Here is an 18,767-nt window from a genome sequence, read left to right as displayed (position 1 = left end):
GTTACTATAAAATGTCACACAATGGTTAATGGATGTAACATGAGATGCTAACGTATAGGCATTTGCTCATTTTAAGTAAAATTTAACATTTTGTAAGACATACAAATTCAGTTTACTTTTTTCCACTCTGCAAATTTAAACCCTTAAAACCAGTGTGGTTAGTAAGACAGTGTTACTGTCTTGCCTGATTTTAATGACACAGCCTGTTTTTATTTATTTATTTATTGCTTTTCATTCTAGTGTAGTAACATCTGTAAAGAAAAATACATTTAAGGAGTGTCCCAAAGATGCCATGAGACCTAAACCTGAAATCGGTAAAAAAAAAAAAAATCAAACTGTATTAAATTCAAGCCGTCATATTTCTTGCTTATGAAACCCATGAGAATGAATAAAGAGAATGAAGGCCACTTCAGGTTGTTAATCTGTTTTCATTAATTTGGCAGCACGGATCAAGTTATGTACACCCATCATTTCAAAAGCATGTGTTAATTAGAGTGCCAGAGTTACTTATTTCTTCACAATAGCCACTGAGCAGATGGCATGCAGTACCAACTCCATTACAACCCCTGGCAAAAATTATGGAATCACCGGCCTCAGAGGATGTTCATTCAGTTGTTTAATTTTGTAGAAAAAATGCAGAACACAGACATGACACAAAACTAAAGTAATTTCAAATGGCAACTTTCTGGCTTTAAGAAACACTATAAGAAATCAGGAAAAAAAATTGTGGCAGTCAGTAACGGTTACTTTTTTAGACCAAGCAGAGGGGAAAAAAATATGGAATCACTCAATTCTGAGGAAAAAATTATGGAATCATGAAAAACAAAAGAACGCTCCAACACATCACTAGTATTTTGTTGCACCACCTCTGGCTTTTATAACAGCTTGCAGTCTCTGAGGCATGGACTTAATGAGTGACAAACAGTACTGTTCATCAATCTGGCTCCAACTTTCTCTGATTGCTGTTACCAGATCAACTTTGCAGGTTGGAGCCTTGTCATGGACCATTTTCTTCAACTTCCACCAAAGATTTTCAATTGGATTAAGATCCGGACTATTTGCAGGCCATGACATTGACCCTATGTGTCTTTTTGCCAAGAATGTTTTCACAGTTTTTTCTCTATGGCAAGATGCATTATCATCTTGAAAAATGATTTCATCATCCCCAAACATCCTTTCAATTGATGGGATAAGAAAAGTGTCCAAAATATCAACGTAAACTTGTGCATTTATTGATGATGTAATGACAGCCATCTCCCCAGTGCCTTTACTTGAGATGCTGCCCCATATCATCAATGACTGTGGAAATTTACATGTTCTCTTCAGGCAGTCATCTTTATAAATCTCATTGTAACGGTACCAAACAAAAGTTCCAGCATCATCACCTGAATCCAATGAAAGGCTCTAATCTTTCATTGGATTCAGGTGTGTTGGAGCAGGGAGACAACTAAGAGTGTCAGGAATGTGGCTCTTGAGGACCGAACTTGGCCACCCCTGGTTTAGATGCAAAGAGGAGAAACATTTGCAAATGGCCACCTTAAATACCCTTTTTCATGATTGGATTCACCTGTATAAGGATGTTAAGGGTCAGTGAGCTTACCAAACCAATTTTGTGTTCCAATAATTAGTGCTAAATGTATTCAAATCAATAAAATGGCAAGGGTGCCCAAATTTATGCACCTGCCGAATTTTGTTTAAATAATTATTGCACACTTTCTGTAAATACTGTAAATAACTTCATTTCAATTCTCAAATATCAGTGTGTTTGTCTGCTATATGATATATTAACTGAAATTTTTGATCCAGACAACCAGTGATTTATAAAAGAAGATCATGGAAATTATCAGGGGTGCCCAAACTTTTGCATACAACTGTAGGTGCGTCACTTCACACTGTTGAGCACTGAATCTTTGTAGCCAGTTGTGGGACCATTCTTCTAGGGTTTTCAGGTCTTCTGTAGTTCTCAGTTATGAGAGCTTCTGATTTCACTGAATATTTTAGTGTCAGCTGCAAGCATCTGTATCATGCTGTGCACTACTTCAGGTAATTCATTTACAATTATGATAAACCACACAGGCCCAAGGATGGTTACCTTGTGGTTTTTCACTGATAACAGTGGCAGTCACTGACAGGATCCCATTTACAGATACCGTACTTTCTGGACTCTCTCAGAAAGCTCTCCAAACATCAAAGAACCTTTCCTTTCATACCATACACGGCCTTGTAACTTATGGATCATCCTACGGTGGGGCACAGAATCCAATGCTTTGCTGAAATCCAGGTATATACAGTACAGGCCATACTTCCCCGTTTATCAAGGATTTCAGTCTACACATATTAAGGGTCACCAGCTGTAATGTGATGTATGATCTACCACCAATAAAGACATGCTCCAAGTTCTATAAACCTGAATGTTTCTGGATTTAGCAATCTCATGTAATATATATTTGTATAATGAGGGAGGGTGTGGCCTAAAGTGATTAACACCCTATATCAAGGTGTGCATAATTATTAGGGTACTTCTTTACCTCAGGCAAAATGGGCCAAAAAAGAGATTAAACAGACAGTCAAGTCAAAGAAATACAACACTCATGAAATAGCTAAGGTATTGAGGCGTGATCGCCGAAAAATCAAACATTTTGTTGCAAATAGTCGACAAGGTCACAAGAAATGTTTAGAGAAGGAAAGACTCATATTAACTGCAAAAGACTTAAGAATGAAATGTGATGCTTCCAGGAACCAATTATCTTCCAGTGCCATCATATTTAGAACTGCAACCTACAGTGCATCCAGAAAGTATTCAGAGCACTTCACTTTTTCCATATTTTGTTATGCTACACCATTATTCCAAAATGGAGTAAATTAATTTTTTCCCTTAAAATTCTACTCACAACACCCCATAAGACATGATGTTTTTTAAAAAAAAAGAAATTTGCAGATTTTATTAAAAATAAATAATAAAAAAAACTAAGAAATCACACGTACATAATTATTTCCACCCTTTGCACAACACTTTGTTGACGCATGTTACAACCTCAAGCATTTTTGAATATTGTGCCACAAGCTCGGTGCACCTATCTTTGGTCAGTTTTGCCCATTCATCTTTGCAGTACCTCTCAAGCTCCATCAGGTTGGATGGGGAGCGTCTGTGCACAGCCATTTTCAGATCTCTCCAGAGATGTTCAATCAGCTTCAGGTCTGTGCTCTGGCCGGGCCACTCAAGGACATTCACAGAGTTGTCCTGAAGCCACTCCTTTGATATCTTGGCTGTGTGCTTAGGGTCAGTATCCTGCTAGCTGAGGTCAAGATCGCTCTGGAGCAGGTTTTCATCCAGGATGTCTCTGTATATTACTGCATTCATAAAAGCAGGGGTGGTGGCCACGTGGTTAATGCGCTTGGTTTCAGTGCAGAAGGTTCCGGGTTCAAATCCCACCCCTGCCACATTTCTCCATGTAATGTGGAGTTGCGTCAGGAAGGGCATCCGGCGTAAAACCTCTGCCAATTCAACATGCAGATCCACCTTGGATTTGCTGTGGCGACCCCGAGTGCAAACAAGGGAGCAGCCGAAGGGACTTACTATCTTTCCCACATTCCTGACTAGTCTCCCAGTTTCTGCTGCTGAAAAACATCCCCACAGCATGATGCTGCCGCCACTATGCTTCACTGTAGGGATGGTGCCTGGTTTCCTCCAAACATGATGCCTGGCATTCACACCAAAGAGTTCAATCTTTGACTCATCAGACCAGAGAATTTTGTTTTTCATGGTCTGAGAGTCCTTCAGGTCACTTTTGGTAAACTCCAGGCGGGCTGCCATGTGCCTTTTACTAAGGAGTGGCTTCCGTCTGGCCACTCTACCATACAGGTCTGATTGGTGGATTGCTGCAGAGATGGTTGACTTTCTGGAAGGTTCTCCTCTCTCCACAGAGGAATGCTGGAGTTCTGACAGAGTGAGCATCAGGTTCTTGGTCACTTCTCTGACGAAGGCCCTTCTCCCCTGATCGCTCAGTTTACACGGGTGACCAGCTCTAGGGAGAGTCCTGGTGGATCTGAGCTTCCATTTACAGATGATGGAGGCCATTGTGCTCATTGGGACCTTCAGAGCAGCAGAAATGTTTCTGTACCCTTCCCTAGATTTGTGCCTCAAGACAATCCTGTCTCTGAGTTCTTCAGACAATTCCTTTGACTTCATGCTTGGTTTGTGCTCTGACATGCACTGTCACCTTATATGTAGACAGGTGTGTGCATTTCCAAATCATGTGCAGTCAACTGAATTTACCCCAGGTGGACTCCAATTAAGCTGTAGAAACATCCCAAGGACGATCAGTGGAACCAGGGTGCACCTGAGCTCAATTTTGAACTTTATGGCAAAGACTGTGAATACTTATTTACATGTGATTTTTATTTATTTATTTTTAATAGATTTGCAAAGTTCTCAAACTTTTTTGATTTCGTCATTATGGAGTATTGTGTGTGGAATTTTGAGGGAAAAAAATGAATTTCATCCATTTTGGAATAAGGCTGTACCATAACAATATGTGGAAAAAGTGCAGCGCTGTGAATATGTTTTAGCTGCACTGTACCTGGGTATGTCCCGAAGTACACGCTGTTCAGTGCTCAGAGACATGGACAAAGCAAGAGAGGCTTAAACAGGACTATCACTGAACAAGATGCACAAGTTGAAAATCAAGGTTAGGCCAAGAAATATCTGAAGGCAGATTTTCCAATGATTTTATGGACAAATACAATGAGAGTAACTCTTGACATCATGGGTCTATGGTTGCATCACGAATGGACACACAGCACCGCTTCCAGTAGACACCAGAGAGGTTGATGAGGAGTGGTACTGATCTGGGCTGGTATGGTTGTTAAAGATGAGCTAGTTGGACTATTTTGGGTTGAAGATGGACTTAAAATAAATTCCCAAACCTTCTGCCAGTTTTTGTACATTCTTCAACCAGTGTTCCAGGAATATCAGACCTCTGTTTTTCACATGGACCTTGCTAACTCTTGGCCCATACTTACATCTCAGTCTGATATTTTGAGCATCGGGCAACCCATTTAATGCCTGGGAATGTGGGATTTACCCCTTGACCCATCGGGATATTATCATCCTACACGTGGTGATTAACAGCCAGTTGTGAAAGTGACATTCTGTGGTCATTATCTTCATGCAGTGACTCCCAGTGGCTCGTGTTCCACTCCTCCCCAGGAGTACCAGGAGGGAGAAGCAGGCTATGCCATCATGTTCCCCAGCATGGAGGGTGTCAACATCAGGCCCTTTCATTTTTGTAAGAATTCCTTCTCCCAAACAGCCCTGAAAGAAGCGGGTGAGTGTTGGCTTACAGCTCGTCTCTACAAACTCTACAAATGAAGTCAGGGTTTTGTTCCCCCCCAGTGTTTTATTGTTGTACTACATCATTTTTGCAGGTCTAGTTGATAACCCAGAGCTGCGTGTGGTACTGATATTTGTCTATGAGGCATTTAAATCTGGTGGTGCACACTTCCTCAACCAGATCCTGGAACCGCTGGCCCAGAGCAAAGCTCTTACTGCTGGAGGACTCGTCGAAAGTGTTTTTTCTCCTTCCAGACAGTGGTGAGTTGGTGTCCTGCACTTATTTATGGGCAAATTTAGAAAGAATAATATTAAATGTATTAAAAACAAGTAGAATAAAATTACTTACTGTTCTTGTTTATTGAGAACCTTTAACAAAAGTGTTTTTGCCCAGTTCTGATCTGGTGGCTTTTATTTAAGATTATTATTATTATTATTATTTGCTCATCTGAAAGTATCTGTATAATTTCCTGTATTGTCTATTGCAGGGGTGGCCAAGTTCGGTCCTCGAGAGCCACCTTCCGGACACTCTTAGTTGTCTCCCTGCTCCATCACACCTGAATCCAATGAAAGACTCGTTGGCAGACTTTTAATGAGCCTTTCATTGGATTCAGGTGTGTTGGAGCAGGGAGACAACTAAGAGTGTCCGTAAGGTGGCTCTCGAGGACCGAACTTGGCCACCCCTGGTCTATTGTGTTGGTAGCATGGCCCAAGCACAGGGTCACCCCTTCGAGTCTGGTCTGCTTGAGGTTTCAACATCAGAGGGAGTTTTTTTCTTACCACTGTCGCCTGTGTGCTTGCTCTAGGGGTTGATAAGGTTAAGGCCCTGTCACACCTTGACGATTTAGCCAGTGTATGCCAACAGTATAAGTTAAGTGCACGTTGAAGCACATTGAAACATGTTGAAGTTCGCTGATGTACACCCTAATAAGCTGAGCTCCTCAAAAAATTTTGGGCATGCTGAAAATTTTCAACAAGTGCCAGCGTGTGACTCATATGCCCTGCACGAGGGACATAACTTGTAGGTAAGTTATGTGATTATTGGCACAAGTTTCTTGTAATTTACTCAAACTGCTATCCTCATGCAGACAGACTGGTAAATCTAACCTGTTCATTTCAGTCCATTTCACCATCACAGACAGACATGAATCCACATAAAGCTCATGATTTTTGAATATGACCTCTGAAATTACTTTAATTCATGCCTGTAAACGTAGCGTTTTAAAGCAAAATAGACCCGAAAATGCACCAGAATGGATCTGACATTTCAAATTTTTCTGGGGGAGAACCCTCAGACCCCCCGCCAGGGGCTTCAGGCCTTTGGTCCTGGCCAAAGTTTTCTGGGGGTTTTTTTTCTCCATGGCCCACTTTCATCACTGCATTATTCAGGTCTGTGATGACCTGATCAGATCCGCTGATCAGAAAGTGGCACTTTAAACATTTAAAGAGACAGCACTTCATTCTTTCACAGCAGCGTTTACCACAGCCAATCCACTCAGCATTCTGTACACAATGAAAATGGTCCACCAAGATAAAAACTGAAAATAAAATAATGTTAAGTTACTCTATTTCTGACCAGCACCACACAGTACTGAACCAAACCACTGGGTGGAAACAGGGCTGTTGGCATACGCTGGTTAATCGTCAAGGTGTGACAGCTGCATTAATTTATTAGACATATGACAGCATGTGCCAGCGTTTTTAATATGGTCGGTATACGCAGGCTAAATTGTTAAGGTGTGACAGGGCCTTTAGACCTTAGTTGTGTGAAGCGCCTTGAGGCAACTTTGTTGTGATTTGGCGCTATATAAATGAAAATAATTTGAAGACCGTTGCATTTTCTGTCAATACTCGGAAATCCACAGCACTCCACTTCACATTTTGCTTAAATATATGCACAGTAATATATAGTGTATTCTTTACAGTGTTCACATTTCCTCTGCTGTCTCCCTGTAGCTGTAGCCAGGGTGCATATGGTGCGGTGGGCCTGGCCTTCAGTGGCGCCAAGGTTCAGGGGGCATCCGTGCTTTTGGACCAAGATATCAGCAGCTCGAAGGCGGCTGAGGCCACGATCCGAAGGTTAAAAGCAGCGAAAATTCCAGAGAGGAACACCCTAGGGTTCATGTTCGCCTGTGTGGGAAGAGGCCAGAACTACTACAGCAATCAGAGTAATGTTGAAGCTGATGCCTTTCGCAAGGTGTTTCCCAACACTCCACTCTTCGGCCTGTTTGGAAATGGAGAGATTGGATGCGATCGGATTGTTAAAGATGACTACACACTGTGTGACACTGACTCGGATGGTCTGCAGCATCAGTACACGACTGTCATGACTCTGGTCCATCTGGGTTGATAACGGACATTGTCTGAGGGATAAAACAATGTATACCTGTTTGGAACAGCAGGCGGGAGCTGTTGGAGTTGTGTGGAATACGAGGTCTATTAAGATAATAAACCGACCCTTTTATTATTTATTTTTTTACTATAGGGGTTGAATGACGTGCGATACACCAATCATGCTTGAACCTTGTGCACATGCGTGAGTTTTTTCACACGTGTCGGTTGACGTCATTTCCCTGTGGGCAGGCCTTGAGTGAGATGTGGTTCAGCCCTCTCGGCTGAATTCCTTTGTTTCACACGCTGCTCGAGACGGCGCGCGTTGCTTTATCAAAATTTTTTCTGGACCTGTGAGGATATCCAAGTGGACACTATTCGAGAAATTTAAGATGATTCCAGAGGAGGCCGGCTGAGGACTTTATGCGGACATTCCACTGTTTAAGGACATTTTTTAATGAAAGACGTGCGCGCAAATTCGCCGAGTCGTTTCCGTGACGACTCGGCAAATCTGTGTGCGCCGCGACAGGAAAAACACCTCCGTGTTGAAAACCATGTGTAACATTCAGGTGGCTTTTTGAGGGCTTTCAAACAACTGAGTAACTGAGAACTTGTTTAACAGCTTGGGCATGTTCCCAACTGGCCCGGTTAAGGTGTTTCCAACGAAGGTGGTTTTTCCTGTCGCGACCCCCCGTGGTCGGGTCTGGGCCCAACATGCGACTCTGCCCGCACGTTTTCTTTCATTACAAAATGTCCGTTAACAATGGAATGTCCGAATAAACTCCTCATGCCGACTTCTTCTGAAAGTTCTCTGTTCTCTGACGACTTACTGGGTCAACAGAGCCTGAAATGTGGAAGTTTTCAACTTGAAACGGCGAGACGCTGCCGCCTCGAAGCGCAGATCGCCGTCAGGCGCCGTGGACCGTTCTTACGACGACACTACCAGACCAAAATCTCTCATCAGCCGTTTAAATTTTTACCGAAAACCAGCTGAATTTATCGAATGGTGTCCACTCAGTTGTGCCTTACAGTTTTGAAAAAATTTGATCAAACAAAGCAGCAGTCTCTGAGCCATTCCTAAACAATGAAAAAATCGACGAGAGGGTGGGCCACTCCTCACTCAAAGACTGCCCACAGGCGAATGACGTAACCGACAGGCGTGAAAAAACTCTCGCATGCCCACGAGGGTTCAAGCATGTCTAATGTAATCACACGTGATTCAAATCCATATGATTTTTGAAAAAATAAGGTCGGATACTTTTCTAATAGACCTCATATAATGCTTGTACCAGTGCGTTTAAAAACACTGATGTTAGATTTGTATTCCCAAACAGGGAAAATTTTGTCTTGAGTTGTCAGTGTCGTGGCAACAGTTTGGTTATTGTATTCCTTGGAGACTTCAAGTAAACAGTTTACATGTTATAATTAGAGAGTTTCACAAAGTTCAGATAGCACCTGAAAAAAAAACTATACTTTTGTTTCAATATTCAAATGTAATATAGCAACTCTGTAAAAATGCATGTATATATTTTTTTCCCCAAATTGTGGAGGTTCATGGCATATTTTACCTCTGATATAAACTTTGTGTTTTCTTTGCAGAGGAGCGACTTCAACACTCATGTTTGTCCCATGTTGATGTTGGAGTTGCATCTGAGCATTTGTACAATAACTTTGACCAAGACTTTAGTATTTCCTACTTATTTGTTAGCAGAAATTAGCAAACCACTGACCTTGATGGTCAGTGAGCATAGCTTATCGATGCTCTGTTAGTTGTTATACACGAGGAACCCCCCCCCAAGCTTTTACAGACTTGTACTAATTTGCCAAACAAATGCTTTTAGCCTGCCATTTAAAGCTACAGTGTGTAGAATTTAAGGGTGTTTCTCAGCAGAAATGGAATATAGCATCATCACCTGTACATTAGTGTATAATTTACCTGCAACAAGACGATGTTTTCTTAAATTTAAAATGAGCTCTTCATATCTCTCTTTGAGTGGGCCCCCTCACGGAAAACGTCATGTTGAGACAGTAGCCTAAATAGGACCTGCAATACTTTCACTTTTTGCAGCATGGCCAGAAGACTGAAGGAAAAAAAAAGAGGAATACAAGGTTGCTCCCTTGTACAGTCTACTGATTGCTAGTGCAAGTTAGCAAGTTTGAGCTACCTAATTTTGTTGAATTTGGAATCATACATATTGGTTATCATAAGAAAATGCAAGACATGAATCCTCATTGCCAAAGATGTAAAAACGATTGTCCACCTCACCACTTGATTGCGCTAAATTCTACACACCAACTTTAAGGATGTTTAAAAAAAAAAAAAAAAAGACACTGCCTTTTTTTTTTTTTTTTTTTTTTTTTTTTTGCTCATTTGTCAGGATGCATCTCCTGCTACTTATATGTACTTCTCTGTTTAGATTTGTGCTGGCTTCATGTTGTTTCTGTTGCTTTAACAGAGAATGTACTTTAAAACTGAATGTAGCTGAATAGTTTGTCCCTTAATGGTGCAAATGCCACTTGTGAAGAAACTGGGAACAAATAGTTTAGTCTTTGCACATTGTTAGAAATTATAGACAAACTAGGTAGATTGGGGGGAAAAGGTATTTTGTCTTGGGTTGGATATCAAAATATTTTTTGAAAAATTGGAAGTCAAGAAAATCACTTTAACATGTTAAAATTTACAAATGCCTTTCAACAATAGCTTGATTTGTTTGTTTAGATTACCCTTTTTTTGGTCCTATCAATGTTATGAGCAAGATGTAGGTGCACTTTACCTTATAAGCTTTTTATAGTCAGGTACTACAGTTACCCTGAAATGTTCAACTTCATATACAAAAGGCAACAGTAATGTTGAATAGCGACCATCCAACTTTATATAGTTCAACCATCAGTATCATCCTTCTAGAGGGCTTTTTTTTTTTTTTTCTTCTTCAATAAACCAAGTCTGGAGCAAAGTGGTTTTGGTGATGTGCCAAATCGTATGTTCTGCACTGCTCCTATCAGTTCTTCAATAAACTGCCAGAAATGCGAGATGCTTGTTTAATATGATTATTATTATTATTAATGATGGTATTGTTGAAGGCTCCAGCAGCTTGTGAATCCTGATCTGTTCAAACCATCCAAATGGCTTTTCTGGCTGTTCTTTGCGCACACTCTGACTCAGCCTATAGCATGTGGAGCAACCCACGTCCAGGCGTGTTTCAGCGCACCAACACGCACTTCAGATTGATTGATGTGCGCTTTAACCACCGGCTGGCTAATCCCGAAGAATGACAAACTCTTAAACCAATTGCAGGGAAGGAACATTATATTCCAATGGTATCTTGATTTTGGGAAGGCGTTTAAAAAAGAAAAACCCAACCTCCTCCTGGCGTGGAGAGGGACGGCCTCCCCACCGCGCGTAAAGATCATAAAAATCGCCGGCGATAATCGCTGCTCAAACTGGCCTCTTCGGTTGTGGAGAGGATCTGCCGCTCACGCTCACACGCACGCAGCGCCGCCGACGGTTTTGTGATGTGACTGGAGCGATGCAAATGTCACACGATTAATTGGCTGCTGTCGGTCTCCGGTACGAGAACGTCAACGTCAAACGTTTTGATGGCGTTTGGATGAAGGCGGCCGCTGGTTTCGGCTCCGTGCCATCGGACGCGTGCACGATAGAAGACATGCGCTCCCCCGGACAAAATGCTGCCTCTTGCGTTTGAGCTTCGGAGCGTTTTGGGTTTTGCGCTGGGGTTGGTCGGCCGGAGCTGCAGACATTACTGTCAGCACGGGGGCCGCAGGAACCGGAGTGCACCTCCAGCACAGGGACGACCTGCAGCCCCAAAATAAACCGGAGCAGGTAAATCATCTCCACAAACTCACCACATGTGCGGCTCTGTCATGATTCCTCTGATGGCTGCAAAGTGAAGCTTCTTAACGTACAACGTGATGATAGCATTACTTTTAGTAGTGCTGAAATACAACAGTCTGCACACCCTTCAGTTTACTTAATTGTTTTTTGGTTTGTTATTAGTTGACAAGTATTTCCTTGCTCAATTGTCGTTTAAGTGAAGAGAGTCTGGTTGAAATCGTTACTCTTGATGTGTCTGATAGTTTTGAGCAAGGCATGGGCAGTGTGCACATCAGCAGTCTTTATATATATATAAAAAAATACATATAAAATTTGTGGAGCTGCAAGACTAGACTTTTTTCCAGTTTGATATTTGTCACTTTTAATATTTTTTAAGTGAATTTTGCCAGCTTGCCACCAAAAACTGAACGGGAAAAAGAAAACTTTGTCACATGCCTCTTATTTTATTTAATTTCACTCATCAAATAAAATAACAGACGTTTGAGCTTTTCTTGAAGGCAGCCAATGAATGAGTTAACACCAACCAAAACGGTTTTATAAAATCGTACTGATGCTTCGTAACTGTGATATTTCAAGTCTAAAGTGAATGATTGGCCACCTCACACTTAGGTGTAGCTGAGGAGTTTAAGCAGACAGCTCTGCTAACTACTGGCTGTCTTAAAAAAAATATTGGAACACAAATTCCAGATTAAATTCTTGCTTAAAGGGGATAATCAAAATCATCTTTTTCATGTTTTTGGTGTTAGTTCAGAGTCTCCCCGCTGTGGGGAATGCACACAAAGTGCCAGCAAGTTTCAGAACCTCTGTTTCAAGTATTTCTCCTTTTTTGAATTGCCCCTAGAAAACAGGCCAATCCGTTTTTGAGAGAAAACTTACGTAACTTTTTCACCAATAGCCCCCCCCACACACACACACACGCACGCACACACACACACACACACACACACGCCCCTTCGAAATTAATTATTCATAAGGTTGTGCCCACCCATTCGTAACACTCGAAGAGAAGCAATGGCGAGCTACAGGTGTGCTTTCCCAGGCTGTTTTAGCGGACTACTATCTTCCCACGGAAAGCAAAGTACGCGATCATTGGCTTTTATTCATTTTTAACCGCATCCCCAGTACATACAACCGCCAACTATTTCTTTGCTCTGCACATTTCACGGAGAACTGTTTCACAAACCTTGCACGATTTCGAGCTGGCTTCAGTCGGCATTTAATGCTCAGTAGAGGGTCAGTTCCAACTCTGCGACAAAATCAACCCCAGCAATCAGTACAGCCTGTAAGTATCACATTTTCTTTTGTTTTAAATTTGTGTTGCACCATATTCCTGCTGTAAGAATTGCATGTTAGAATGGCACGTTAGCTCTGGTTTGTTCCTCTAAAGGGAATGAGCTAACCCCTTAGCAGCTAGGGATGTGTATTGAGAACCAGTTCCTTTTGGGTATTGTTAAGAAATGACTCGATCCACCGACATCAATAAGCGTTGTGCTTAACGATTATGTTATCGGTCCTTCAGAGTGGCCGTTGTTTTGGGGGGTGTTTGTCAGGAAAATAATTTCTGTATTCATTACAGACCCTGCAGCGGGTCCGTAAACAACTTTTCTGCAGCACGGCTTTGCTTTGAACCTTGAAGCAATCGAAGCAGTGCTTCGCAGATTGAAGCAATGCTTTGATTATTCTTTCTTTCTTTTGCTTAATTTTCTCCTGCTAAAACCCTAAAGAGCATACGTCTGTGAGTATTATTTACCTTTTCTATGTTAAACCGACCTGTTATGTTCTTCTGAAACAGTTGATAGATGTATTTTATAACTTAAAAACGAGAGCGATGCTAATGCGTTAGCCTGTCTATGGCATTTTCAATGTTAAAAGTTAGCATTGCAGCTGTCGTCACGTTCGGGTGCATTTGTTTTCAAATTGTAATGTTTCTTAAGTTTATTTTTGTTTATATATTAATAATCTAATGATTATTATATACAATTTTAGAGAAAGAGGCAAAAAAAAACCTGAATAGAAACACAACAGAAAATATAAAAGCAATGAAAATAAATAAATAATGCTTTCTTTTCAGTGAGAGCAAGGGCAGCCAATCAAACAACGGCAACCGATCGGTGCCACCTACTTGCATTTCATAATGAGGTTGCCAAATAAGCTCTGAAACGACGCCATTAAAGGCAAACGAGGCATTCTAAACCCAGCATAGTAACATAGCTGTTTCAGAGAGCCTTTTAGGAAGGTTCTGAGCCATTCAACCTCTCTCTATCACCTTTAAAAAAATATATATATATATATTTTTTTGCCTTGATTAAAAGCACAATTACAAAATGTTCTGGAAATACTTCTCTCTGCCAAGTGTAAACCTGTGTCATATCACAGCATAGCTTTGTGACTTTGGTGGAGTTCAAACACCAGATTACATATTGTTACAAATCTCCCTACCATTTCTTGACTTGTTGAGGTTTATGCACCTTCACCTGGAACTGAGACATATATAGTCTTTGCCATATCCCACTTCTGACACCAATCCTAACCGAATGACATAGCTTTGTTGCTCCTGTTGGGCGAAGGGGAATCTTGATTACACCCGCTTGTAAACACGATTAATTAAAAAAATTAAATCTTCTTACATTTACTTCACATACAACTGAGGGAAATCATTTTGTTGTGCAGATGCATGTTATGGTGAGTAGTCAAGCTAAGACATGTACAAGAAAAAAACTGCTATTTTTGGTGACAGTGTCAGTTTAAAATTTTCCCTGCTTAAGGGGGAACAGTACTGCCTATAGATTATATCATGAATAAACACACAAAAAAGTGTTCTTTTGATAGTTCAAGAAACACTAAAGACCATAAAACATGTATAGAAAACCTTGTTTTAGTCTGACAGGCTTTGACATTGACCGGCTGCTGCCATTTTTGCAGGTCGGTCGAGTGACGTCACTGGTTGGGGGGGAAGATGACCCTCGTTCTGACTGCTAGAGTCCGCTCTCCCAGTGATGCCCACCAAATGTGTCTGTGCTTTCATGGACAGTGACCTGACACCTCCTAACCGGGCAAAATATTGATGAAGTTCCCAGATGTTAATGCATTTTCAATGGGGATTCGTGACTGAACACACTCAGAAAAACACTCGCAATATACGTGCTAAAATGCCATTCTGACCTGGATATCGAGCCAGTAAAATTAATTAACATTAAATCATGTCAGGAAAGTATTAAACTTACTCTGACACACACATTCCGAAATATTAGTGTTGAAAGATACACAGATCTGCACTGTTAAGCTGCGCTGCTGGGGTTTTCACCATAGCACAGCTCCTAAAACCATTAGAAAACATTTATTTATATATATATGTAAGGATTAAACAACAAGTAGCCGTGCATTATACGGTTTGAAAGCACGATGCGGAGTCTAAAACACCAGGACACGAAGCGGAGTGATGTTACTCCGCGAAGTGCATTCAAACCATATAATGCACGGCTTCTCATTGTTTAATCCGCTTATACCACGGTCCCACACAGTGAGCTAACACACATATTTAAGTTAACAGAACTTGATAAGAATGTGTGAGTATTTGGGACTATTTTATGCCAGTCTCAAGATATTTTGTCTCCGATGTGCTTACCACGTCTGCAGGCTCGCGCCGCAGCGGGCCACTCACACCACCCCCCTCTCTGCTGTATGGAGCTGCGGCCAACTCTGGCAACAGGTCCAGAAACTACGCTCGCTGTTTTGATGTGGAGCCCGCAAGGATAGAACTGTTCTCATCTTGTTTCCCGTCCTCAGTCTTGTCCAGTTCGTCCGATGTTAAATCTTTACACCGTTGCTTTTGCTGTTCTTCTCGTTTGCTCTCCTCCTCTTCCCATTCCTCAGACGTTTTATTTTGGCCAAAAATATTAAAATTCACTTGGAAATCCATGTTTTATCACATTTCTGTCATTCACCTGTCAAAACACAGCTGATCTGCGCCAACTGATTTGCACGTTGCTATGGTGATGACCAGAGCGGAGTGATTGTAACAGTGACTTAACTCACCGAACTACGTGTGCATATACACGAAAATAATGCACGCCAGTTAGACATGGAATTCTCACTGACCATGGTGTGTATGTATGTGTGTATGTGTGTGTGTGTGTGTATATATATATATATATATATATATTTTTTTTTTTTACACAATCATCCTTTATTGATAGAATTTCATTCATGAAGTCAGTGGTGTGTGTAAGTGTCGTCCGTGTCCTCGGACGACACAGGAACGGGCAGGAAACACACACCTGTTTATCAACCATATGTCACGGACAAAGTGACAAGAATAACCAAAACCACTTACTTATGGAAGGAAATATTGTCTCCCTTGTTCCTCTATTTGCGGCTTTGCCAACATGTGCAGCTTTCCGGTATATTCCACCTGTTTCTTGATGAGACTAAAGCCGCGTTCACACCGGGCGCGACACAAGCGACAGCAGCGACAGGTTGCCATGTAATCCCTATGTAAGGATGCATTTTGGCGCCAACTCACGCAGCGGGACGCGATTGAAGCGATGCGAGTGAAGTGATTTTTATTTATTTATTTATTTTTTATTGTTTACATGTGCGCGCATGAACGGGACAGGAGGTCCTCAAACTGGGTCCCGCAGAGGTGGAAGGACCGCTGAAAGCAGCCGTCATCCAGACGCAGCTCCTGCAGCAAATAATGATACTCTCTGTATTGGGAGATTTCCACAAATTCATTGAGCGAGCTCAGTAAACTAGACTCGTCCCCAGCAGAGGAGACCCCAACCAGTGACGTCAACTGGAAGTGCCCTCTACTGTCTTCAGCCAGTGGAGATTTACATGTCAATTTAGTGGCAAATTTGATTCAGATAATATCTACACTGCTTGCAACATTCAGCAAGTGTATGAACAACAATTTTTACCAAAGAATGCACAAACAAATTCTCAAAAAGCATTTCTGTTCCCCTTTAAAGCTACACTGTGTGTGTCATCAGGCGGTGAGGTTGGAGATAGCATTGCTGGTCATGATTTTGTTTCCTGTCACATTTTCACTTCTTTGGGATCAATTTATGTTCCCATGCCTTCTTTTGTGATAAGGAATATACAACCCCTGGCAAAAATTATGGAATCACCGGCCTCAGAGGATGTTCATTCAGTTGTTTAATTTTGTAGAAAAAAAGCAGATCACAGACATGACACAAAACTAAAGTCATTTCAAATGGCAACTTTCTGGCTTTAAGAAACACTATAAGAAATCAGGAAAAAAATTGTAGCTGTCAGTAACGGTTACTTTTTTAGACCAAGCAGAGGGGAAAAAAAATATGGAATCACTCAATTGAGGAAATAATTATGGAATCATGAAAAACAAAAGAACGCTCCAACACATCACTAGTATTTTGTTGCACCACCTCTGGCTTTTATAACAGCTTGCAGTCTCTGAGGCATGGACTTAATGAGTGACAAACAGTACTCTTCATCATCTGGCTCCAACTTTCTCTGATTGCTGTTGCCAGATCAGCTTTGCAAGTTGGAGCCTTGTCATGGACCATTTTCTTCAACTTCCACCAAAGATTTTCAATTGGATTAAGATCCGGACTATTTGCAGGCCATGACATTGACGCTATGTGTCTTTTTGCAAGGAATGTTTTCACAGTTTTTGCTCTATGGCAAGATGCATTATCATCTTGAAAAATGATTTCATCGTCCCCAAACAGCCTTTCAATTGATGGGATAAGAAAAGTGTCCAAAATATCAACGTAAACTTGTGCATTTGATTTGATTTGATCATTTATTTAGTCCCCATGGGGGCAATTCAGGTGCCCCCCCCCCCCCCCCCCCATGTGCTGAATTACCCCCATGGGCTGTCATTACATCATTTATTGATGATGTAATGACAGCCATCTCCCCAGTGACTTTACCTGACATGCAGCCCCATATCATCAATGACTGTGGAAATTTACATGTTCTCTTCAGGCAGTCATCTTTATAAATCTCACTGGAACGGCACCACACAAACGTTCCAGCATCATCACCTTGCCCAATGCAGATTCGAGATTCATCACTGAATATGACTTTCATCCACAGTCCACGATTGCTTTTCCTTAGCCCATTGTAACCTTGTTTTTTTCTGTTTAGGTGTTAATGATGGCTTTCGTTTAGCTTTTCTGTATGTAAATCCCATTTCCTTTAGGCGGTTTCTTACAGTTCGGTCACAGACGTTGACTTCCAGTTTCCTCCCATTCGTTCCTCATTTTGTTGTGCATTTTCGATTTTTGAGACATATTACTTTAAGTTTTCTGTCTTGATGCTTTGATGTCTTCCTTGGTCTACCAGTATGTTTGCCTTTAACAACCTTCCCATGTTGTTTGTATTTGGTCCAGAGTTTAGACACAGCTGACTGTGAACAACCAACATCTTTTGCAACATTGCGTGATGATTTCCCCTCTTTTAAGAGTTTGATAATCCTCTCCTTTGTTTCAATTGACATCTCTCGTGTTGGAGCCATGATTCATGTCAGTCCACTTGGTGCAACAGCTCTCCAAGGTGTGATCACTCCTTTTTAGATGCAGACTAACGAGCAGATCTGATTTGATGCAGGTTAGTTTTGGGGATGAAAATTTACAGGGTGATTCCATAATTTATTCCTCAGAATTGAGTGAGTCCATATTTTTTTTTTTCCCTCTGCTTGGTCTATAAAAGTAACCGTTACTGACTGCCACAATTTTTTTTCTTGATTTCTTATAGTGTTTCTTAAAGCCAGAAAGTTGCCATTTGAAATGACTTTAGTTTTGTGTCATGTCTGTGATCGGCTTTTTTCTACAAAATTAAACAACTGAATGAACATCCTCCGAGGCCGGTGATTCCATCATTTTTGCCAGGGGTTGTATATATAGTCCTCCACTACACAAAACTGTTATCAAACATGTTTGCTTGTATTAACAACCAGTAGACTGTGTATAGGGAGCAACCACTGATTCTTTTTTCTTCAGTCTTCTGTTCACACTGCAAAATGCGAAACATGGTGAAAGTATGTCCCTTTTTGACTACTGTATCAGTATTGCGCCTCAACATGGCTGCCTCCATGAGGGTGCCCAGTGCCCGCCACCATGTACTGTGAGGCAAATAAGTATTTGATCCACTGTCGATTTTACAAGTTTTCCCACCGACAAAGAATGGAGAGGTACACTTCAACTGTGAGAGACAGAATAAAAAAAAATCATAAAATCACATTGTATGATTTTTAAATAACTTGTA

At 41.2% G+C, this 18,767-nt stretch overlaps 2 protein-coding genes and 1 long non-coding RNA gene across 4 annotated transcripts in view; 2 read left to right on the top strand and 1 right to left on the bottom strand.

The window, feature by feature from the left end:
* Positions 1-9,905, top strand: part of fbxo22 (F-box protein 22) — a 38,236-nt gene extending 28,331 nt beyond the window's left edge. Inside the window, exons 5-8 of the mRNA XM_034187193.1 lie at positions 5,175-5,327; positions 5,428-5,593; positions 7,289-7,759; positions 8,938-9,905. Coding sequence (XP_034043084.1) covers positions 5,175-5,327; positions 5,428-5,593; positions 7,289-7,682 — 713 coding nt within the window. The 3' untranslated portion in view covers positions 7,683-7,759; positions 8,938-9,905. The remainder of the gene's footprint in view (positions 1-5,174; positions 5,328-5,427; positions 5,594-7,288; positions 7,760-8,937) is intronic.
* A 1,133-nt stretch (positions 9,906-11,038) lies between these two features.
* The window catches only part of LOC117525332 (transmembrane protein 266-like), a 300,763-nt gene continuing 293,034 nt past the window's right edge, over positions 11,039-18,767 (top strand). For both annotated transcript variants that reach the window (XM_034187181.1, XM_034187174.1), the window contains exon 1: positions 11,039-11,504. The gene's annotated coding sequence lies outside the window, so the exon portion shown is untranslated. The remainder of the gene's footprint in view (positions 11,505-18,767) is intronic.
* Positions 14,652-18,716, bottom strand: LOC117525350. Its single transcript, XR_004565017.1, has 4 exons — positions 18,706-18,716; positions 17,905-17,910; positions 17,603-17,607; positions 14,652-14,804 (listed from the first exon to the last, which is right to left on the bottom strand). It is a non-coding gene; the product is annotated as an uncharacterized LOC117525350 (long non-coding RNA).

Source organism: Thalassophryne amazonica, chromosome 2 (assembly GCF_902500255.1).
Source record: "Thalassophryne amazonica chromosome 2, fThaAma1.1, whole genome shotgun sequence".
In the NCBI taxonomy this organism is placed as follows: domain Eukaryota; kingdom Metazoa; phylum Chordata; class Actinopteri; order Batrachoidiformes; family Batrachoididae; genus Thalassophryne; species Thalassophryne amazonica.
This window is presented reverse-complemented; position numbering and strand designations above follow the sequence as displayed.